At 44.3% G+C, this 25102-nt stretch overlaps 1 protein-coding gene across 2 annotated transcripts in view; it reads right to left on the bottom strand.

Moving 5' to 3' along the window:
• The window catches only part of agrn (agrin), a 250471-nt gene that overhangs the window by 8577 nt on the left and 216792 nt on the right, over positions 1-25102 (bottom strand). For both annotated transcript variants that reach the window (XM_023407702.2, XM_023407704.2), the window contains 14 exons: positions 24016-24143; positions 20931-21045; positions 19207-19326; positions 18594-19025; positions 16989-17181; positions 14586-14801; positions 13558-13787; positions 11777-11911; positions 8978-9068; positions 8487-8651; positions 8187-8298; positions 4355-4471; positions 2622-2805; positions 1725-1812 (listed from right to left, as the gene is read on the bottom strand). In XM_023407702.2, coding sequence (XP_023263470.1) covers positions 1725-1812; positions 2622-2805; positions 4355-4471; positions 8187-8298; positions 8487-8651; positions 8978-9068; positions 11777-11911; positions 13558-13787; positions 14586-14801; positions 16989-17181; positions 18594-19025; positions 19207-19326; positions 20931-21045; positions 24016-24143 — 2326 coding nt within the window. The remainder of the gene's footprint in view (positions 1-1724; positions 1813-2621; positions 2806-4354; positions 4472-8186; positions 8299-8486; positions 8652-8977; positions 9069-11776; positions 11912-13557; positions 13788-14585; positions 14802-16988; positions 17182-18593; positions 19026-19206; positions 19327-20930; positions 21046-24015; positions 24144-25102) is intronic.

Below are 25102 nucleotides of genomic sequence, written 5' to 3'. Positions count from 1 at the left end.
GTAATTATTCACAATTACACTTAGAGATCTGGCAAAAACGAAATGACAGAGGCCCTGGCGTGGACTGGAACTCTGGGCAGAAACCAGTCAGCTTAATTTGAGCTGAATTCTGCTTCGTCGCTTTGTGGGATTCTTTAACAAGAGGTTACTTACCAAGCTAATGAGCAGGAAGAAAAACCCTTAACAACTAAGTCATGACCAAGGGCTTTCCCAAGCAGCAACTCCTCAGGCACCAGAAACTAGGTTAAGGGGTATTTAGTATATCCTCCTCTTGCAGTTTTCAAGGGGTCTCATCCATTTCCCACATAACAGATAATGCCATTCAGCGTAAAGTGCATGGCAATTCGTTTTGTTTATGAACGAGTTACAACCATGCATAAAATATTACACATTCTTAGTACAGCAATTCATTTTCTCTGGAGGGGGAGGGGGGGTTAGCACAATGCTTATCATGCACCCATTCATGCTTCCCTCTGCACTGGGGGAAATAAAAAAAGACAGGATCTAATGACACTGCAGAATGTCTTTCAAATAATGAAATCTGTCAAATGAAATTATGGATGTGGAGCTTGAATGTAAAATCTGACTTTAACGCTAAAGATGATTTCTGTGTGGAAAATATGACAGGAAACTGAATGTATTTTAATCTCTTCATTTGGGTTAACTATAAAAAAAATGGCTTCTTTGTTGCTGTTAGTTGGGCTTTGATTTGAAGCTGGGCAGACGCCCGCTCAAAAAGTCTACTTACTCTGGGATCTCATTGGTCAGTTGGCTTGAGTGAAAAGGAAAGACAGTGAAGGACATTTATATGAGACACGACATGTGTGGACAACGACAGCGGAGGTCAGACTGAAGGACAGGACAGAACAAGGATACACAGAAAGACACACACACACACACACACATACACACACAGAAACATACACACACACATCTGACAGAGTTCTCCGGCCAGTTGTTTCTGAGTGAGTTGTGTGTCTCTGTGAGAGTGTGACGATCTGCAGGCTGTGGGTCGGTTTTCACACCTCTGAGTGTTTGTGTGAAGAGCTGTGTGATGAAGATATAGAGCCATATGCTTGATGTCTTTTCAGGTTCATCACATAAACATTTTTGTTTATGCCAACCTGGAGGCGCACTCTTGCCAACCTTGTAGATGGATGGAAGAGTAAAAATGTCTCATCAGCTGCCTAAAGGGACGGGATTTGTTTTTTGTTTTTTTGTTTTTGTTTGTTTACACCCATTTGAAAACCATTTTACACTTGCCTCATCAACATTTTCTCTTTGCAGGGTGAAAATCGCAGGCGACATGTCTAACTCCCCGGATGCCAGTTTTATGGTAACAGTCATATATATATATTCAGAATAGGATAAAAAGATTAATCATGCATGTGTGCTTATTGTCCGGCGTCAGTGTGAGCTAAGCAGGAGACCACGGAGTGAACTGAGCGCGCTCAGGGCGACACCGTGAGTGTTAACCGTCTTGCTAATTAGTAAAATCCTGTCAAAAGCGAAGTAGGACTGGCACAGACGGGGGGATGAGCTATTAGCCAAGCGCCTAGTTCACCCTGAAGCCCTAGCACTGATGATATCATCAACACTGTCATCACAGCTTACCAAGGGAGGAGATGGATAGACAAGAGGGGTTATTTGGCTAATAGCTATTACAATGGAGATGTTAGATGAAGCTGAATATATGAGGATGCTCCCCTTGTCCTCTTCCTTACCTCTTTGTAACGGCGTTGTGGTACTCAATGAACGTCCGCCCGTCAAAAGCGATGGCCTCCGTCTCTCCGGCAGACTTCTCGTAGATGGCTGTGAAGAAGGGGGCAGGGGTGGGAGGGCAGTGGCGCGAAAGAGGATTGTACAGAGGATGAGATCACACCAATCAATATAAGACAGAGGGTTCAGTTATCAGAGCCGAAGGCAATGGAGTGTGAGCAAATGGGGCAGGGGGTGTGTTGGTGCGTTTGTAGTTTTAATTAACGTGAAAGGGACAGCCGGCCACACGCACAAGGTTAATGGCGAAGGCAGTGACTGAGTGTGTGAGACAGATCGGGCCGGAGTGAGTGTGTGTCTTTGGCAGAGTGACACGAAGATGATGAAAGGGGTGCGCAACTCTCGTCAAAGAGCTTTTCATGAATATTCAAGTGACACATTTCATCACTTTCATAATTGCTGCTTCAGTTTGAAAATCAATTCACAATAACCCCAACATAAAAGAGATTAACACGTGTAATATCAACGTTATTACCTTTCTTAGACAGAACAAAACCAAAAACAAAGGGCTTCTAAGCAGAAGTAGACTAGTGGTTCACCGGCCGCTGAAACACGCCAAGAACAAGCTGTGTTACATAAAGCATCACTGATTTCAGTCCCACTCATGCATCCAAATTGCTGCCAGGTATCCTTTCAGAGTAAAACCAAATAATGTTGGACGAAGAAACAAAACAATGTGTGCACTTACAATGGCTGATTGCAATTGCACACAGCCTTTATGGCGTGTTCTCAAGCCAACAAGCGCTGAACCTAACAAAAATATCTGGACTGACAAGAGTGATCAGTAGGATGAAGACAAATGTGGACGGACGGACGGACGGTGAAGATGGCAGCGAGATACTCACTGTTCTGACAGTGTCCCCCTGAGAAGCCGTTGAGACACACGCACTCGTAGGTGTCCAGCTGGGGGCTGCAGAGGCCGCCGTTGTGGCAGGGCTCCTGAGAACACGGGTGGTCCTGGAACATGGCTACGTCGCTGGAGCGCAGGGCGTGCTCCTCTCTGAGGACGGGTGTGCCCATCAGAATGATCTGGGAGCAGAAAAACACAGGGTTGAAACGGCCTCCGGTCATTTCTGCACACTAACAGTCAGCTTCCTGCTAGTTATTAATGTCTGTATGATGTCTTCTGTTGCTCTGAGTGAGTTTTAGTCTGAGAAAAATAACCCAGATGAGGTCATCAGGTGTTGTCTCGGCTTGGGCTTGGAGACAGCACATTAACATGTGGATAGGATGCACTGAGGCATGGAGTTTGTTAAACTGGGCATTTACTAGGCAGTGAGGGTCTAACAAAAGTGGACTGTGTGGGTGTGTATTGATCAGTGGCCTGGGAACAAAACAAGCCCACAGCTCATTTTGATTCAAACGTTGCTAAATCCTGATTTGTGCACAGAAATAACAGAAATCAGAAACTAAAATAACCAAAGCTGTTCTGAGAAGACCGTCAGAAAACCGTCTTCATGTAAGTGTGTTAACTCACAGTAAGACTAATTGAGAAAATATACACTCCATACCCCAGTAAGGCTAACATTACGGTTTTTAAGTCCCTAGAAGCTGAATTAAAATCTGTAGTTTAAAAACAGCGGCTGGATTTTTCCTGTAAATCAAACCAGTGTTTCAGTCTAATCACATGAATCACTCCTCTGTGTTTATGCAGTACTCTCTAATTGTTTTTGACCTTTCTTTGGAGGGTTACCTTTCTGATTCTTGTCTTGCTTTTCCATCTCTTACCTACGTTTCATTGCTTTTTGCTGTCAAACTTATCTGATTTATTTTTTCTCTCCTTAACAAAACACTTGAAGATTATCATTATTTACCACGCTGGGTTGTTGTCATGGAGTTCTGAGGTGTTGTGTTTTCAGCCGAGTGATCATTAAAACCAATTATCACGACACATGACTAAATATCTGTGTACAGTGATACTGTAGAGTTTATTTAACATGTTATTCCTCTGAACATGAATGCCACGCTGTCGCCGCGCGGTAAAATGCCTCAGAAATGAGGTGTTGATACAACACACGCGTTAAACAGTACATCAAACTGACAGTGCATACCCATCCTACTCATAATTAACTATTCCCTACAGGCCACGTAAGACAAACGCCACATTTAGCTTTTGATTAGCTCCAAACTGTCAAGGGAAAGTTTGCAGAAGAGAACTAATGACAAGTTTGTGCAAACAGAAACATCCTGCCTTTGTTCCACTGGGTTATTTTTGGCACTCAGAGATGAGCTTTTTGCTGGAGAATGGAGAAAAAAAAAAAAACAGAAAAAAAAAAACTGGAGGGCTGTCAGGGAAAGATCTGAGAATAATGAAATGGAGGGACTTCAATATGTGCATTCTATTATTAGTGCACGCTAATCCAAATGAGCAGAACCACTGCCCGTCACAGTGTGAGCTTATAATGGAAAATTACTAATGTGGGGGTCTGTAGTGTGACAGCTGGACAGCTAATAACTTACGGTTCGACTTTGCTACAGAGTCATTAAAATAACACACTGTATTTACATTAGCCGAATCCATAAGCAAGAGCGATGGACACAGCAGCCCATCAAGAAATAGAGGCTTGTAAACATTTACCTTTTGGATTGTTCCCTTGAAGCCTTCTGTGAGAGCGGCGACTCTTGCCAGTCGGCTGTAATCAGGAGCTCCACCAACGAAAAGAGACTCTTTCAGGTTAAGATCTACGTGCAGATTCTGATGAGACAGGGACATAAAGAGTTTTCAGCTGGTAAGCTCAAGCCGTGCAATCTCAAAGATAAAAATAAATATATAAAGCTCCACATACTTTATATCTTTCAGAACGCCAATTTAATCTTTTCCATATCCCATCTGCACTTTCTCTCAGGGCTTTTCTATTCAGCACGTAACGCCTTTACTTTAGTAAGTGGACTTATCTGTTTGTGTCCGGGGAGCCTGAAATAAGTTGTATCCTTTGCAGACATGTCACAGTCATATAGATTGTCACATTAAAAGAAAAAGGATTTATCCATATTGTAGCCAGCAGACGCTTTAACTGCACTTCCTTGCCTTTTTTCCTTGTCAATACACTTGATACATTACAACATAATTGATTCTATGTCTCTCAGAGAGAGTGGTCAATTATCCTCTATCTGTGAGACATAAAAAAAGGACTACAATGGGAAATCAGGGGCAGGCTGGACTTGAGATATGGATGGTTCTTTACGGATATTCCTAATGAACGGCTGATTATAAGCACCGACCTTTCAAACACTTGAGTGTGGAGACACATTAATTGCAATTCATTCACGCGACAGACAACTATGAAATTCGATTCTCTCCACCAAACCTTTGGGACAATTGCTTTGTATTAGCAAGGTGCCACTTCCTCCTTCTGCATGGAGGAGCCTGGCCCACTTCAGAAGGAAGGAATTAATGATCTTTATTTTATGTAGGGCAGTAATTGCCAGAGGGGTAAAGTGGAGTTAATTGCTGGAAAAATGATGGAAGGGGCCAAATAAACAGGCTTTGTGCAGGCAAGCTGGCGCCGGCTGGGCTTTTATTTAGGATCGGATTTGGAGAGCAGGAGGCAGTGGTGCTTGGCTGAAGCCCGGGGGCTGTGTCACTGCACCTTGAAATGCTTCCAACAGAGACAGGGTGGGGAACTTGGCCAAAGCTGCTGGACACAGCTGTGGCTGGTGCCTCTCGGCTCAGCGAAAAGTTGTCACCAACTGCGGGGCAGAGTTGGCCACCTCAGGCTCTTTATGTAGACCTTTACTGCTCGGCAACACTCGCTTACTCTGACGCAGATGCAAACTGAGCTTTGTCTTCAAGAGTTTTCTACCTTGTTTAAGACCTTTTATTGTGCGATTGAGCATGGTCTACCTCTGCGTAGTTACTTTCTCTACGGCTCTAAAGTGAGATGTCATGCAATGAAATGGTGCATCATGTTCTGATTTGTAGGTAATAATCTGCACCTGGTGAAAGGAGACAGCTGGTTCCATGGAGTGATTCTGACTCGGTGATGTTTGTGTTATGTGGTGAGTGAGTGGGTGAAAGAGTGAGCGACTTTTATGATATTATGGAGAATCATTCCTGTTTGCGAAAAAGAAGAGAGAGCAGATGACAAAAAGAACAGCCCAGCTTGGCTTGGCACCTCACCGTCTCCTACGATGTATTTCTTCCCCTTCGCTCGCCTCCCGTCTTCGCTCTCACTTTTTCCCACAGCCACGCGGCACTGGCGTGCTATGTCCGCCTACACCGGACTAATGAAGACGTTTCTTTGTTGCTGAAAACAATGGCCATCACAAAGATGACTGCCTTCTTTCCTTCTTCCCTCCCACCTTCCCACCCTCCTTCCACCCCCACAGCAGATGGACCGAGGTGAAAGCCAAACCGTGTTCTTTAAGAGCATCTCTACTTCGGTGCTGTGTGCGTGCGTATGGCGTTTATGAAATGGCAAAGTTTTTCTACAGAACTGGCACCTTTAAAGCTGCCCGCCGCTCTGCAGAAGTACCTTTTTTTTTTTTTTTTTCTGTGCTGTTGTGTATGGAGAGAGATGGGGGTGAGAGGACACAGTGAACGACTCAAATGAAAAATGGGCTAAGGTGTGACTGGGACTTGTCTCATTACCTTGCGTGATTTCTTATTTCCAGACAGCACATCATAGAGAAGGAAAGAAAATAGGGAGGAAGAGAGTTATTAGGGGAAGACTAGTAAGTGTCTGTGCAGAGAAAGGCATGCGGAGCTACAGTAGGCAAGTGCAAAAGCCCATGAAACACGCACCCACACACACACACACACACACACACACACACCCTCATGTACACATACATACACACCGGGCACATCTGTAAGAGCATTAAACATAGCTGCAGTGTGTGAGATAAGTACATTAAATAAGAATACAATAAAAGTGAAGAGCCCGCTTTCCTGCGCATGCACCTTTTGTATTACTGAACGTACACATACACATATACCCACAAAGCCGTGTGCAAGTGTGTGTTTACACTTAAAGAGAGAGTGAATGCAAATAAGACACCCAGTCTGAGAAGGCCATGCATGAAGCAGATGGTGCCATTAAGAAAAGATCTCCAAACTTCATGGATGAAAGACTGTGAATAGTGCCACTTAACCCAACCTCATTTACAGACTGCTGCCACTCAGCGAAAGGTGAAGTCAGGCTTTTTTTAAATTTATTTATTTTATTTCTCCTATCCGCACCTACGCGCCTTTGAAAATATGTACTTCATCATGCCGGCAGCCCGAGCCATCTTTGATATGATGAACACTCCCGGCATGCAATATGTATCCATAAGTGCGCGTGTGCGACCACCTTTGATGTGATGTGGGGCTTTCTCTGAGCAAAGCGTTCTGTAACTCCCTCCTCGTTCTTAAAGCCGGAGTAGGAGAGAATTAGCTGAGAGCCACACTCGATGGGGGTCTCTGCATTGAGCTCCATAACTAGTCTCGGCTCATCCTTTGCGTCCCCTCTGTCCCCCCCAACCCCCAGCCCCTCCTCCCTCCATGCTTTCGCCTTGGTCTTCTCTTTTAATAAGATTTTCTGCCTGTGTTGCTGGAGTAAAACACAATTACCATACGGACGATTGGAGGCAGTGGGGGAAGGACAGAGCAGTGAGAGGAAAAAAAAAAAAAAAAGTAGGAGAGCATTGCGTCTTAGAGAACGATGATGGAGTTGACAGAGTGCATGTTCATAATCACAAATTACACTGTTTAATATAATTGGATGACTTACAGGCTTATCAGACTATTAGATCGCCTTCATTTGGAAGCATGTACCTGCTTTATTGGTCCAGACGCGGGCCTGAAGAATTTCATTACGCTATTCTTGCTGCTGCTATCTCCTTTATCTGCCACTGTCTCCCCAGACGCCACCTCAAAGGCTGAATTCATAAAATTGACTGTACATCATCAGTAAAAACTGCTTTTCCTTCCTGTGTGTAACAGCAAATTTTATCTCCAGCACCGCAGTGAGCTGAAAGGCTGAAAGTTTCTTCTTCTTCTTCTTCTCCTCTATTTTTTGTTTTTAAAGTGGAATTACAGAACTTCTAAAATTAAGACAGCTTGTCAAACTGGGCCTCTCCATCTGGAGCTCTTCCTCTTACCTTGATGGATGTCGGGAGATAGTGGCATATTTTCAGCAAATCAAACCACATGGTGTGAAGCGGTGTGGAAAAAAAAAACCTCAGGAAAGGGAGGGAAAGTTTGCAGAGTCAACTGTGCGTGAAGCGGGCGAGTTGAAGCGCTTCAACTCAGGGAGAAAACAGAGCACTAACGCCCCGAGGCCGTGGCGATAAGAGCACGGAGACGATCAAACAAATGCAGGATTATACAACACAAGCAAGGCTAAGCACAGCAGGCAAAGGCCCATCAGTCCTGCGAACGAAAAAAACAAAACAAGATAACCATTTGTTAGCTTGCTCACTCTTACCGGTGCCTCCCCTCGGACGGGGTTCTTCTTGTTCACCATGATCTCTCCTTTGCGGTTTGAGCGCTCCAAGTTGATGGTGTTCCACACGTTGAGCTGGATTGGTTCTTTACTCCTGTATCACAAACAGTCATAGTAAAACATTGTGTCTCTATTTATGTTTGTTTTTTTAAAAAGCCTTGACTGTGATAGCCGCAGTGAGAGAGAGAGAGAAAGAGACACACAGGAAAGCCAGGGGAGAGAGAGAGAGAGAAGAAATCGCGCCCTGGTTGTTTTAACTTGAACCCTCATAGACGTGCTGACCTGATGGTGGCGGGACCTTTGCCCAGGTCGTAGCGGAACTCCAGGATCCCGTTGTTGAGGGACAGAGAGATGAAGTCTCCTTTTCCGTCCGATTTTTGGCCGTTGTAGAAGATCAAACCATTGGAGTCGTTAGCCATGAGGACCACGGTCATGCTCAGCTTTTGACTGCAGTCATAGCAAAAGCAGAAAGAGCCGGAGATACATTGGTACGCACGCCCACGACAAAACAAGGACGCATATACGCTTTCTTTTGATGTATGGCACTCCTTCTATATGGAAATTGGGTAGAGATACTATATATTCTACATGCTAAGGCCTAGATGAGGTGTTATTTGCGTAACCCTCATTGTCAATTCAGTTCAGGCTTACAGAAGGAGTGCTGCCTTGGGCGCAGAACGAGCTCTATGAAAACTACATGATATCCAGTGTTCAGTAATACCCACCGCACACGACTTGACTGTGTGGGTTTCATGCCGAGACATGGGACTTACCGCAGATCGTGCCCGTAGAGATGGAGCCCCTTCAGTTCCAGGTAAGAGTCTCCGTTGAATAATGGCATGTAAGCCCCTCTCCTCTCAGCCACTGCAAAAAACAAAGAGAATGTATTCATCCTCAGGTCCCGTTTTTGTTGCTGACAGTATTGAAATTCAGGGATAGTCAGTACATCTTTGAGGGACCTGTCAGCATTATGGAAAGAGATGGATTTGTGTTTTCATAGCCTTTGGGATTAAGTCTTTCTCTTGACAGATATTCAACAAAAAAATTCAAAAACCCTTATGCCAGACTGATTACACAGCCCGCCACAGTTTAACAAAGGACCTTTGGAGACATGTAGAGTTTAACACCACAGCCGGGACTCATGAAATAATGCAGCCATTGTATTTTGGCAGGCCTTTTTACAAATTCATGTCTTTGTAACGGGTCTACGTCTGGTTGTCCCGTTTCTGGCTGTCTGGAGTGATTAGGACAGGCACTGTGCCATCCCTCTAACAAGTGGCTTGACATTAAAAATCACTCAAGTGTCAGCCAGGGGTACGTGGTGTTTATGGTGCTGTTTGCAGAAACGACCATCATTCAGAGGCATGTGCAGCACTAGATGCTCACGTGCACACACACACACACATCACACATACCTATGTAGCCAGCAATAAAGCTTTTATTTGTAATTGGCTGGGATTAGCTGAGTCGAGTAAGGATGGAGAAGGCAGACGGAGATGAGAAAGCTAATTAGCTATTGTGCAGAAGACTGCTAATGATGATGGCATGCAACATGGAGGAGGAGAGGAAAAAATAGTCCTGCACGCACACACACACACACACACACACACACACACACACACACACACACACACACACACACACACACAAGGAACTGTGCACTGAACTATAAGAGTATCAGAGCCGCTCAGAAAGTAGTTTCTCATAGAGGAGTATGGAGAGAGAGGGGGGGGGCTTTCTCTGCTTCACCCTGCGCCCAAAATAATAGCGTGGTGATCAATAAGTCACCAGAGGTCCGCACATTTGAAACAGCTGAGTGACCAGGAACATTCACATGACTATGAGGGAGTCGATGTTGGGGAAAAGTTGAACTTTCCACAGTCGTGCTCAAACAAGACGGAAATAAAAGTCTCAAAAGCAATACTCACAGAGCCGTTGCATCTATTTTGCTGAGGTCGATAGTAAGCTCTGAGGTAATTTTGTTTTTATACGAGCAATCTTACCTAATTAGTACATCCTATAAAATGCATTAAAACAAAACGAAATAAGGAAAGACGATAACAAAGCGACTGAAATGAACATTTAGCCGGTTAAAAACTTTGTAGCTGCAATCAAAGGTCCTGGACCTGCCCGTAATCAATTAGCTCTTCAATAGAGTTGCTTGAACTGTGAATCAGAGACACACACACACACAGTCTCTCTCTCACACACACACACACACACACAAACATTAGCTGGTCGGTGCTGAATGCAAAACACTGCTGAAATTCAAACTCTTGCTTGCAGTTAGTTTTTCAAGGACTGGCTGAGTCCAAGTGATCTTGCTTTCATCACTAAATTGTAATGATTTACACTATCACAGGGTAAAAGCACAGAGGAAAGTAGGCCATTCAATACTATTGGAACACCATTGAGAAAAGTCCTTGATGGTGAATATTATAGCAGTGAGCTGCACTGATGAACCCTGGCGGAACTGAAATGGAAACCACAGTTCAGCTGAACACATGCGTACGCGCTCCTATACACACCCTTTATATTACGACTAATTCACCTTCAGGCTTCTGATGAGTGGGCTCTGAGCTACCTGTCTTTGTAACTGTTCTCAGTGCAGCCCTCAGAGGATACGGCCGCCTGGTTGCCACCTTATCTCCGAGCTCCTGTCTGGCGCTGACACTCTGTCTGACTGACGCTCTCATTAATCACCACGGGCGGGGAGGACTGATGCGATTAGTCATCTCATTGATTCCTGTGAAAAAAAATACCCTTTGGAATGGGAGATGCTCTTGCTCACACAGCATTGATTTTGGTTCACCTCACTTTGCTTTCATCACCTGCTAACTGGGACTTGGGGCTAATGGGAGGCTATTCCCACCTGGTTTTCCAAATTCTCAGGTGTACAAAGGTGCGCGTCTCTCTTTTCTTAGGAATGTGCATAATAGTATATTCTCTTCCATTCAGAGTTGCAAGTAGTCAACTTCTGCAAACATTCATGACAACATCTACAAAGGCAGGGAGGGAAGAAACACAGGTAGACTTCAGAATGTGACACCGCCAAAAGTGCTAATGATGAACTTCAAAAGCAGCCGAGCTGTGCTCTGGTCTTTTCCCCAGCCGTGGCCCGGTTCTGCCATGTTTGTATCCAAGAAGCAACAAACATGTTTGAACATAACACCTGTGGGCGGATAGACAGGGAGGGAGGTGGTGGAGGAAGGCTGCAGCCTCGCTGCCGCTTACCCGCTAACAAGCGCAGCTGAGTCAATGTGGCGAATGGCCCGACGGGGCCAATCATCTACCTCACTTGTGCATGCAGCCCGCCGACTCCCCCTCCCACCCTGAAGGCACAACCCCCCCATCCCCCACTCTCTCTTTTTGATCTCCATTTTCGATCCAGAATGGATGGAAATGTCACAGAGCGGAAAGAAAAGGGGAGGAAGAGAGGCTAAAAGGAGGAAGCTGGTACTCCAGCTGACTCCAAACCAAAACACTGGTGCTCCTTGATAAGCAGGGGAGAGAACAATCGAGGCATTAAGTGATGGGAGTTACAGCAGGATAAACAATCTTTAGTCAGGTACCTCTTTCGCAGTGCTTCCCTTCACGTCCCATGGGACACTCGCATTTGTAGCCTCCCTCCGGCAGCACCTGGCACTGGGAGGATGGGTGGCACCTGTTGGGCTCGCATGGGTCATGGACATCAGCACAAGTTGGACCTGGACACACACACACACACACACACACACACACACACACACACACACACACACACAAATCCATCATGAGTAAACACCTAATGAAACTCACAACAACCGCCAACGTTTTCATACAACTTTTTCTTTTATTCCATCTGAGAGAATGTGAGTGGGGATGAGGATTTCCTCTGTAATAGAGGTCGTTTTCTAATAGGATTTGAAAATATTACACATCCAGATTAAACAGTGGAGAGCCTCCCCGCCATGCGGCCATATTTTTGGGCCAATAGCGACTGCGGGAAAGGCTCTCGAGCGTCTGGTGGATGATGGTTTTGCCCTCTGCCACAGGCCATCTGAATTCACCCGTCATTACTTAAACAGTCAGAGCCTGTGGTGAGGAGAGCACTTTAATGAACCCCATCCCTGCTGAGCTCACAGGGCTCCCCCGTTTTTGCCTCACTCACGCTTTTGGAAGCTGTCTTTTATTCTCTGCTCTCACTTCTTCCCAACCACAACTCTCTTCCTTTTTTTTTTTTCATATCACTTCCTCCTCTCCCATCTTTTTAGCTCTAATACTCTCTCACCTCCCCCATTCATCTGGCTGTCCTGACATGTCCTCCCTCCAACTACAACTCTCTCCACCCATTTATTCTCTCCTCTTTCTTCTCTTTCCGTGATCTGTCCCTCCCTTCGAGATCCCGGCAATCTTGGCCATTCTCTAAATTGACATGATGACAAAATTAACTTGAATGCGAGTCCGCAGGCAATGGTCCAAATCTCATTATCACCATCCATTTGCCAACACAACTTTGATCACAGCAATGCGTCTTCATAGCACAGGGTTATTTTTACTTCTCAGGCTCCTCAATAACAAAAAACACATAAAAACAGCACCTATATTAAAGGTAATAATAATGTGAGGTGATATTTCACTTATCCACATTTTGACTTCAAGGTAAATTGCTCTTTTAGGGAAAATAGGTTCTCTAACCACTGACATGCCTCCGTGTCACTATAAAATCCTCTTCTATTCAAGCATAAAAGTTAACTCTGACAATTAATTTGGTTCTGGTGTGAAACTTTCTGCGGTAGGCTTCAGTGCGACCAGCGAGGGGGCAACGCTTGGTTAGACCCTGATGGTGTCTGGTCTTAACTATTTTCTCTGAGGGTTGCTTGTTAGTCGGCGTCAGCTGGAGGGGGAAGAAGAGGAGGAAGGGATGTGGAAGTAGAGATAGGCTAAAGGCCAATCACTGAGCGTGTTGTGGAAGTTTCCACGTTTTTCTGTTCTACTTCAACATTTAATCTCTCATTTTCTGCATTGGACACTCGGATATGATGGTGTTGGTGTTTACAAAATGTCTCCCGGCGCTCCTGCTGGGGGCATGAGTTACACTGTCAAATTAGCCTGTCAAGCTTACTTAGGATTTGTGAGTAAGTCATGACCGCAGTGAATCCCTGGAGAGAAAGCAAGGCAAGAGATATAAACATAATTTTAACGACAAGGTGTTAGAAAAGTCGGAAAATTACACATGAATAAAACATATTTTCTACTTATTTCCCTGCACACACACTGGAATAAACTTGTCAGGATTCCATGACTGTGAAGAAATCTCAGTATGACACTGGGAAAACTGCTCGACTACACCTCTGCAGAGTCGGCATCTTACCCCAGAATCCCTTGCTGCACTTGCAGTGGAACATCTCGGCCTCCTTGACCTGGCACGCGGCGCCGTTCTTACAGGGGTTCGGCAGGCAGGGGTTGTTGCCGCATTCACCCACGCCACTGCCGTACAGACTGTCGCCCCCATTCTCTTGCAAGTTGAGCACCCGGTTGTTGACGTCCAGCAAGCGGATGCAGCCCACCAGACCTGTGGCCACCGCTGTCCTTTCCATTACACTGAGGAGGAAAAGGAAAACGGGTACGAATGAGAGACACAGTTTTCATTATTAACATATTTACCTCCTGAATCCACCTCTGTACTTTTCCTCTTATTTACCTCAGTCTATGTCCTTCTAGCCTCAGATTGGTTAGTTAAACAACATGTGACGTAGAGACAGGAAGTGTTGTTGTGCAGAACAATTAAGTGAATCTTTCGCAGCCTCACGTTAAATTACTATAAACACCTGAGACAGATGTTGCTACATCTGGTCCGTGCTCACCTGTGATTACTTACAGGATACTGATGTGGCTCTTTTTGAACAGTGAAATGAAATCCTAAAACAAGTGCCGTGTAAGCGAGGCTGGATTACCAACCATACTCATTAACTACAGATTTATGTGTGAACATGCATTAGAGTCAAGTGCGTGTTCACAGACAATTTTTATTGCATGTACATCAGCTGAAATGATAAGAGTCTTCAGTAGCTGTCTATTCCATCTGTTCTTAAATGTCAAAATATAAATAAACTTGTATTTAGCCAAATTACAGCAAACTGGGGGTTAATAGGGGCCCACAGCTAATTTCTTCCAGAGGCCCCCGACAGATTTACAAGGACGTTAGATAACTCCATAGTAAAAAACAAGATGTGGATGAAAATGTGGAATCAAGTAGGTGCTGTGTGGAGTTAGTGGAATATTGGACTCAATATTAAAATTTGAAGACTAGAAACCACAGCTGATGGATTTTCAGGTAATTTATTTCCTGCCCAGATTCTTAAAATAATGGTGTGCAAGCGTAAGAAAAGAAGGTCCTACTCCTGCTTCATATCCTCCAGCACTCCTCCGATGAAGAGGTTGGTGTCGAGGTTCAGGCCGTCTGTGCCGCGCGGACTCTGGCCCTCGATGTGCGGCTCGTTGTCCACGCTGAGCATGGCGTTCCGGCGATTGCGAGTCACCACCAGCTGATGCCAGCGGCCCTGATTGATCTGCACTTTGCTGATCAGTGTTCCTGTGCCGGAGCCCGTGTTGAACCTGAGAACATGGGGATAACAAAATGTGTTACATCTGATGGTCACTTAACACCTGTGTGCTTTCACACTTTATTAGTGAGCACCACCTGAGGAGCAGTCCTGCTCATATTGCTCAACAGAGAGGTGCAAGACAGAGTGCAAGACTTTGGGATTCAAAACTATGAGACCAGAATGAGGCAGTTACTCACTTAAAAAATGTCTTTCACGCCCTCTTTTTAATTCAACCTTTTATCTAATGGGATTTGTTCAGAAAAAGGCCATATCATCACAGAAAAGAGCTGTTGTGTATGTGCACCCACACATATGGTAGTATTAGCACAACCTGAGAGCAATTATCTGCCACAAATAATTAGTTCTTCTCCCCACGTCTTGGATTTGCAGAGCTGTGGGTGGTAATCTCACAGCTGTATTTCTGGAATTGAGGCAGAGCTCCATTTGAAAGCACAAGTGACTAATGATCTCCTTTAGGTTGCTATTGATTTTACTCTGAATAGAGAAATCTAACGTGGCCAGGTTGGGGAGTAACTGAGAGGATTTCGAGGAGGTCAGGGGGAAACATGAGACCCAAAAGATAAAGAAAAGTGCATGGTGCATAAAATAATAGTTCCCAAAAACAGACGCAGTGCAGAATCTCGAATGACTTCATTCAGACTCCATGTGAAGACGCCGTATTTCCCAGAATGATTTTTTATTCATGCGATTCTGCTGTCATGAAAGAGCTGAATATTTATTGCTTCTGCAGGTTTCTGGCAGGAAAATTGGCTAATTTCAACAGATTCAACAGATGAAACTTTTGGTTGCTGAAAGCTTGAGCCCCAAAATGATACGGCCCTTAACCCCCCCCCCCACCCCACCCCACAAAAAACATTGTTCAAATCCTGTTACACATCTTCAACGGGCATGACATCAATTTTACATATCAGCATCAACTTACTCGTCATGAGGAATGATACTTGGCCTGGTTTCAGAGCTATAAATCTTTAACAGAAAACCTCGAGTCAAGACGGAGAGTAAAAGATTTGTGGGTATTTACCTCGTTGAAATTAAAGACTTGAATTGAATATTCATCACAATTTTGCCAAAATCCAAGATGTGACATCTGTGACATGATTCACCGTATTCCGTTTTAAATATTTAAAAAGGGGCTATTTGTGAGTTTTCTCCGTTGTCGAACATGGTTCTTCGTGGTTTCTTGCTGGGAGCTGGTGAGTGGGTGACTGTCACTTGAAAATAGCTTCAGCCATTGTTGTCTTTATAATACAAGAGATTATAATACAGCCAGGTTAAAATAACCTTTTATAGAACATATAATGGTTTATAATAGCTGGTTACCATGCTGACATCAGGAGAAAAAAGACATGATAGAAACAGGAGTTAACATTGGTGTTTCTTTCCACCTTTGGAGACAGCTGTTGGTGAGTAAAGGAATGAAGTTTGATGCTGAACTCAACAACCTTTCTTCTAGACTGGTGAGTAAACAGCTGTTAATACTAACGTTAGCTATGTAGCAATAGCAAAACTTACAAATAGCTCCTTAAAATATTTATCAAACAAGGTGCTTCTCATCAGTCCTGACTTGCATTGTCAGTATTATCTCTTTACTTACTATATGCTATTTCTGTTCGTGTACAACAACGGACAGTCTAATGCATCTATGAGTCATTTCTGGATGCATTTCTATACGTCTTTGCTTCCATCTGTGAATACAAACATCACATTTGTACATCCAGGCATAATTCTCTCTCTCTATATATATATATACACACATGTGATCAAAAATAACATATGAAATGCCAAATTCAGACCTCCTGCACATACTTCTGTGCATACGTTTGCACCATCTGCAATTGTGATTATGTGAACAGCTTATTTGTAATTGTGGACATATTTCTGAAAGCATGGCGTCAAAGCCTTAACCTGCAAATCTGTCAAAATGCTTCTGTATCTTTATTTATTTCTTGGCAGTGTTGTTTTCAACATGTTTACTCGCTGTAATTATTTGCCTCATTATCTCGGGCGCTCTCTCTATTTGTTTTATTCTTATCTACATCCTCTCTCAGCTGCTGCCATTATGACCCCGTTTCCTCACGGGGATCATTAAAGTTTCATCGCATTTAGTCAAACAAAAAGCAGCGGTTATCAGTAGCCGACAAATGAGGCTGCCCCTCTTCACTCAGCCCGCACTCACCTGAGCTCTACCCTGCCGTTGACCAGAGCCAGAGAGATGAAGTCCTTCTTGCCTTCTTGGCCGTTGTAGAGCAGGATGCCGGTCATCTCGGACGCTCTGAACTCCATGGCGATGCGGACAGTGTGGTAGGCGCTCATGGTTTGGAAGGCCAAGTAGGACTGGCCTCCAAATGACGGGATGTAGTACTTGATTGCTGTGGAGGAATGAAGACAACCAGCCAATACTGTCATTATTATGTGATTTGCTTTATCGTGGCATAATAGGCATTTAATGTGCATAATTAAGGGCGAGCGTTGGTGGTGTGTCACTGGCTCGTGATGACAAATAAATAAGCCTCTCTATCGGGTTATTTTAAGAATGATGTTTTTTTTCCCAAAGTGCCTGATGAAACACAGCATCCAAAGAAAAAGGCTGAGAGAGAGGAGAAGCTGGGCTTTTCACCCTTTCTCAAGTCGCACACAATCACACACTCATGCACGGACGTGCATGCAAGAAACCTTTGTTTTCTTGCTACTTGACAATTATGATTATTATCATCCATTTTCTCCCCCCTGGGCTTCTGTTCTCTCCGTCCATCTGTCTTTCTGTCCATCTCTCCGAGGAGAATGGCAGCTGATGAGCTCCCTCTTTTTCTAATGACTTGATTGATCTGGGGGAGGTTTTGCTTGTGTGTGTGTGTGTGTGTGTGTGGGTAGGTGTGTATGCATATGTGTGACTTCATTTAGCCACTCTAACTCAAAAACACACTGATTCTCACCAGCTAATCCCCATCAAAGCAATTAGTGTCAATTATCTTAAGATGCAGCTGCGTGAACTTGCCCCCCCCCCCCCAAAAAAAAAAATCCCAAAGTAGGGTAAGAGGGAAGAAACAAAAGAATTGTGCTTCTCAAGCAGCTGCTTGATTTATGATTTGCTCTGTGGTGCTGATTGGGTTCTGAGTTGCCTTCAGTGAACGGCTCAGCGGTTGTTGAATCCGTCTGAATCTCTTCAGGTGAGTTTGAACTGCAGGCAATACTCAAATCTTCGTTCTCAAATTTTCCAAAAAAATAAAATAAATAAATAAATAAAAATCTGGTATAATAGACCTGTGTCCTGAGCTCTGCATTCTGTTGCCTTGTTGAGCTTCAAATAACCCAATAAATCCACATCTGTGTCCTCATAACACTAAGTGAAAGTCATTACGCACACAGCTACTTAAGGTCTCACTGTGCAGCCACTTTGTGAACCTACAATTACACAAAACTACTTGCTTAACAAAAGAAATATAGTTCATTAATATTTTTCTTTTTAATGTTTCTCTTTAATGTTTGATTTTTGTATTATAATAGTATGTGCCTGCTACTTTATAAAGGTATCAAAGCACTTGAGGATGTGGTTAACAGTGATTATAGCACAGCTAAAAGGCATGGTTGGCACAATGGAAAGTAGTGTGCCTAAAACCCTCTTAGTTGCTGCATAATCACTGTGGCTTCTTTGAAAATGCAAATTCCACTTTGCAGGTGAAGTCTGTTCCAGCTCATTTTATTAGATGGGTTTGAAATAAGCTTAAACTTTGAAACTTTTGATTTTAAGGTTATGACAAATATTGTAGACGTTCCCGCTCACCCTTCTCACACACGGAACCTCCTCGGCCGGCGGGACACTTGCAGCTGAAGTCGTTACCGTCGTCCTCGCAGGTGCCCCCGTGGAGGCAGGGGTGGGAGTCGCACGGCTTCTGGGCCTTGTGAGGAAGTTTACTCTTGACATGTGCGACGGTGGTAGCGGGAAACGGCGTGGTCGTGGTGATAGCTGGCGTGGTGGTGTGGAGGAGTGGTGTGGTAACCGGCGCTGAGGTTGTGGTGGTGCGTCTGATGGGCCTGCGGGTAGGGCGACGGGTGAAGTAGGGGGTGGTTGTTGTCGGAGGCCTGGTGGTGGTGCTGGTGGCGGCGGTGGTGGTGGTTGTGGTGGTGGTGGTGGGGGCAGCTGTGGTGACAGATGCCGTGGTGGTGGTGGTAGTGGTGGTGAAGAAGGGGATGGAGGAGAGTCCTGTCAACAGAGCTGGAGAGAACAAAGGAAATTAGAAGAAGAAAAAGAGACATTAAAGTGTGTTGAGCCTGCAGTCCTGAGATTTCCTATTCAAGACCCTTAAAACCTTTGATAAATCACCTCATGAATAACTTAAAACCCCTTTTCATTTTATTAATCCCTGCACACTCCTGTTAAGTCCACACAGTATTACCATAATTGGTGAAGCGAATATTCTCATCCTCCGGCTTCTTCACGGCGATGCTGGTCTCTTTGGAGGCCTTCAGCTGTTTCAGCAGGGCTCCTTCGATGTCCTCCACCATGTATCTTGTATCTACAATAAACAAGAGGTAAAACCACTTAGGACAAGGCCTCTGAGGAGCACTCCGAAGCAAATACAGGACTCGAGCTTCCTTAGTGATACACTGGATATATCAGAAAGGCCTGTGTATGACAGGTGGAGGGTCTCTGGGGACCACTTGTCCTCCACCCATCGCTTGTCTGGCTTTGTTCCAGATGGATTGCTCTCATAACGGTCGCTGCAGATGTTCGCTTTACTGGCCATGGAGGAGCACTGCTTAACAGCACCAGTTGCCCAATATGAAGGGTATGAAGGACGCTAAACGACACTCATAAAAATATAAAAATAAAAAATAAAAAGCCAAGGAGGCGCTGCTGGGGTTTTGTGAGGTTTTTGTTGTATAAAATGAGATTTGTAAAGACAAAGTTGTGGCGTATCAATCGCTAAATCATTATGATTACAAGATATTGTCTAAATAATGAGAAATCAGCACTTTGTAAGTGTGGCAATTTGTCATCATTGAAAATACAAGCCTGTGATTACACCATCAGTGAGGTACGGTAAACAAACCTTTAACGGATCAAGAAAACATCAGTAATTCGGTAACAGCAGGTTCTGTTCCTGTTTCTTTTTTTTTCAAACCATCACAAATCGTACTGTCAACTTGTACAGCAGATGCTACGCACCAGCCAACAATCTCACCGGCATTCTGGGTAACTTTTTCTGGCTCTGATGAATTTCAAATAGAAATCTGAACATCCATGCAGAGGTAAACACCATCTCTTCTTTTTTTTTTAACATTGAGGAAATTGTTGCAAAGCAGTGGTTTAGTTGACACTGAGAAAAAAAATTTAAAAAGAGATAAAGATGAGGAGAAACATTCAATGCCTCCCAATATCGTGAGGAAAATAAAAAATGATAAGGAAACACTCAGCATGTACCTGTGCTAAGGTTGCTCAATACTCAATAGCAATAAAGTTTGTTATTGTATTAAACTGCATCCAGATCTGCAGCAGAAAACACACAGCTACAGAAAAAAAAATCATAATAATTTTGGAGAACGCTTCAATCGCAGTCATGTTTTACACAAGGATGAACGGTGCAACGTTTCAAGTGACTGTAGACGCTGAGTTACTGTCATTTAAATCAAAGCGTTGTGGCTGCTGAACCATCTACTGTTCGGGCAAAATGCCATTTAAGCCTGCAGGATTACTCAAGAGTGGTTACATGCAGCTACAGTTTGGTTGCTATCGCACAAACACCTTCAAGAAGAATGGGAATTTATGTCAAATAGGCCACAGATACGAGAATTAAATAAAAGATTACTGAACTCCACACAAGCTGATCTGTGCTCCACCTTACCTGCAGTCAAAGAGTCTTAAAGTGCTTTAAAAAATAGCAATATAATGACTTATTCTGCACTGAAAAACTAATTAAGACTTCCTTGGCCAATGGCCTAACTTTTATCCCAGTTCCATTTAATTCCGTTGAGTGATTTTTCTGATTATCTTGCTGAAGAGACAAAGGGGGACAAAACATAAGTGATTCCAAGCACATACAGTGTATTTCTCTGTCGGTTACTTTATGTTCATTCATATTTTTTTATTTATTTTTTGCTCACTTCAAAGATCTCTCACCTGGTTTGAAGTGAGCCTCCACGAAGGCCAGGATGGAGTTGCTGGGTGCCAGGTTACGGACACGAACGCTCATAAAGTCTTTGTGTACCTCCGACTTCCTGAACAACTCATTGAGCTGAGGGGGAGAGGGTGAGAGATAGAGAGAGAGAAGGAGAGTGGGAGGAGAGAACAGACAAGAGAGAAGAGATGATAAATGAGGCTGGTAATGAGCTCCATGCTATCATAGCAGCGAGTCCAATACTGGAAGACTGTACTCTGTCTCCGAGGAAGAAAGACTGCCTCTCAAATTGGGGTGCGGAGAAGAAACCTATTGGGTGTGGGTGCACAAATTGACATTTAGCTGCAGCCGTGGCATTAATTACAGGAACAAGTTTTCGGGAGGAGCTAAGATAAATGTCGTGCCACCCTGACATGTGCTCCTGATTGGTTTTGCTTCCGATGCCCCCGCTGTGTGCATGTTGTAACTAGCCGGAGGAGCTCTGTAAGGAGGTTCGGCGAAAATGTTCCTTCAGGCCAATAATGACATTACAGCAGTTAAGACTGTTGCCTTTAGCCAAACAAAACTGGGCCAATATTTTATCTGAAAATTTGACCATTTTCATGCTAGAACTTACACCACCACACACACAATTCTGTCATTGTCATCATAGCGGTGGATTAATCACATTCACACTCAGTTTTTCGTTCTCATCTCAGCTGCTGGTTAAAGTCACGAGGCTTGGTAACTTCACCGGAGCGTCCTCTCAGGCTCATTGTTCCCACTAAGTGTTCTTCCACACTCCTCGTCTGCATTTTCCCACAGCCAGTCTCCAGACAGAATTATTTAAGAGACACATTCAGCTGGAACTCTTTCTGACTTGTGGTGGAAATTACAAATAACGTCGCCCGTGCTTTTCGGCCAAAACATCCCATCTATCATGTTTTATAGACACTAGTGGGGGTGAACGCAGATGCAAAAAAAAAAAAAAGCTGCTGATTCCGTTAGTGACACTGATGACTCAGTGCACGAGGTTCAACCGGAGGATTCGGTGTTAAAGATTATTTCCTCCATGTACTGAATGCCTCTAATTTGTGGGCTGGAGTGTGACAGCAAAGTAGACAGGTCAAATATAAAATCCTCCAAAGCTGGCTTAGGGATGGAAATGGTAGTGGACAAACTCCTCTATGGACACACTGACTTAAAAACCTCCTGATCTCTCTTTCCTCCCCTTCTCTTTCTCTCACATATCCTAATTTATTCACTAATTGTAGGAGGTTGCTGCACTGCAAAAGAAATATGCTGCGGCTTGATTCTTAGTGTGAGTGTGTGCGTGCTATATATCTTTGTGTGTACTTTGTGTGTGTATATCTGTGTGTGTACGTAATGTATGTGTGTGTGTGTGTGTGTTGGAAGATGAGGAGGGGGTGGTTGCTGTCAAGTGGCACACCAGGCTTCAGAGACACACGGACTAAGAGCGCTAACGAGCGAACACACACACATACACAAACACACGAACGCACACAAAGTGCTGTGAGGTAGCAGATTAGGTCCCAGTGGGGGTTAGTGACACCGATTCAACAGCTGGTAGATGTGTACTGTGTATACAGACACACACACATACACAAGCCCACATTTCATCAGAGGAGCGAGGCCCTGGCTTAACAACAGAGACATTTGTTCAAAGGTCTGAGCTCGACAGAGAAAACGGACAGTGGAGAGATGCAACCGGGGTGAACCACCGGGGACTAACAGTGATTACTGTACAGGCTCTGTGCCGGCCTCGCTAACAGCAACTGGCTTTGTGACCGTCCAGACTCACGAGACTCATTTCCAGAGTAAGGACTTGATTTTTCAAATATCTGAAACATCTTAATTAATCTCAGATGAGATGCCGCTTTCCGATACTGTGAAGTGTTTGGCAAGCAATCGACAAATTAGTTTGCAGAGAGCCGTTTTTATACTTCTCTTATTAAACTTCTGGAAGCCTCGTGCAATGTCTACGCTACTTCACACTAAAGCTTGCATGCAGTGCATTAAATTAAAACATTTAATCAGCAGCATATGTGAGGATTTCTTATTTTGCTGTTCATGGGAGTGAAGAATTATTATTGCATCATAAAAAAAGAAAAAAGAAAAATAATTATTGAACCGCCACGATGGACCACGATGCTGTGAAGGGTCTTATTTTCGTCTGATCTACCTACCTGGATCAAAATCTGGTCTTCAATCACCACATTCCTTTCTAGGGATCACCTGATGTAACAGATAGCCAATATTCGCCTTTTATTAAAAATCAAATATCAGCCAGGCTGTATTGTCTCCCTCTGATATGATGTATGATCCTCCCTGACCGTATCCAGGTTTTTTTTTATGTTATTTTTCTATCAGATGTCTGACCGGAGAAATCACTCCAGCCCGGTGTGGCAGAATATCATTCAGCAGCTTCAGGGGTGTCAAGTGTGTAAAAACCTGCGATGAAACTTTCCTGAAGGAGCTGGAAGAATTCGATCAGTCTGGCTCTCACTGAAGAGTTTTGTGTCTCGTGATGCTTTTGAATGTCGTCTCAGAGGCTTTTCCACTCTTGACAAGAACAAAATTTGCAGCGAGACTATGCAAAGTTTTTTTCTGAACAATGACTACTTTGTACACAAGTGGCTTTCTTTTCTTTTCTTTTTCTTTTTCTTGTCGTGAGGGCGCTAGAACAAGCTGAAAACACAACATGCGGTGAATATGCCAGACAGCTATTTCCTGGTTACACATTCAGCAGACACAACAACATTAGCATTCATTCTGCTGATGAAAGTGACTCGGATATTCCCTCTCCTTTTAGCTCTCTGTTTGAAAATGGCGTCAATGAGAGCGACTTTTTTAGGGCTGACAACCAAAACAAAGCGCTAAAAGAGGCTGGGAGAGCTGCAGAGATCGGGATAACCGAACGATCGAGTGTTTGAACTGATTCAATTATTTGGATCTTTGTATACATGAAGTAACATTAGCCACGAAGAGCTACTGGTCATATCAGACCATGTGAAGCTGTAGCAGGAACAATCAATGAGAATATTATCATATGTTTTGTTACAGCGGATTTTTCATCCGGACACTTACAGCGCTCTCTATGCTGCGGGCCGTCTCTCCGAACAACTCCGACTTGGGGTCCTCCATCTCCGGGGTGTAGAAGATCTCTTGGCCCTCTACCTGGTCCAGGTGCAGGAAGCCGCTGAACCTCATGGTGGCTGGAAGGAAGAGGAGACGAGGAAAGAGCATGTGATACTGAAAACAGCACGGGTCGAACCTTCGTCTATCACTCACTCCCCACTGCCTTCACACGGTGCTCATTCTGGGGTAGTGCCAGTTTCGGGTTAGTGATGGATTGTATGTTTGTGTGTGTTTGACGAGGGGAGGTTAGTGAGTGTGTTGCTGATTGTGTGTGTGTGGGTGGGTGGAGGGGTTTAAAAAGGGCTGGAGTTTGGCCTTTATAGGTGAACGTGGTGGAGGTTGTGGCGGTGGAAGAGATGGACTGTGAGATATGAGAGGAGGAAGGAAGGAAGGAAGGAAGGAAACCAAAGAAGGACGGAAGGAAAGGTGGAAAAATGGGCCAGTTTTACCAGACCGAGACGTGTCCCAAAAGCTGGCCGAGGCATGGAGGGCTGGGTAAAAAGACAACAAGTTAGACAGACACACAAATACATGAGGAAGAAAACAACACATACACTAAAGAGGAAACAGCCCCCAGCCACTCTCAAAAGTGCCTCCTTCAGCAAAGAGCAAGCCTCCCTGTACGACCTTGGGGGTTATGTTGTCCAACATCTATCAACTCTTTATACAGTTTCTCCGTACTGCTGCCAGAGAGGAGAGGGCTTGAAATAAAGCTGAAAGTGAGGGGATTTGTGTGTGTGTGTGTGTGTGTGTGTGTGTGTGTGTGTGAGGTGAAGAACAGAAGAGCATGCGAGGCACTGATGCCGGGTTTCCACGCCGCTCGTAATCAGCAGAACAAATTGCCCAAATCAATCATGGCTGCCCCTGCCTGAGCAACACCAGGGAGAATGGGAAGAGCACTTGTATGATTATCGTGAAAGATAGCCGTAATTGTCTCCTTAATGCCACCAGACCGGTGACTGACACAGCCTGGTTAAAATTGCATGAAAAGGACAGCAGTCACTGCAGACACATACGCCCGCCCGCTTATCCGCCC

The sequence above is a fragment of the Seriola lalandi genome, unplaced genomic scaffold, assembly GCF_002814215.2.
Source record: "Seriola lalandi dorsalis isolate HSWRI2012SDOR001 ecotype SW California unplaced genomic scaffold, Sedor1 jcf7180002054345, whole genome shotgun sequence".
Lineage (NCBI taxonomy): Eukaryota > Metazoa > Chordata > Actinopteri > Carangiformes > Carangidae > Seriola > Seriola lalandi.
The sequence above is the reverse complement of the archived record's forward strand: the minus strand, read 5'-3'. Positions and strand labels throughout refer to the sequence as shown.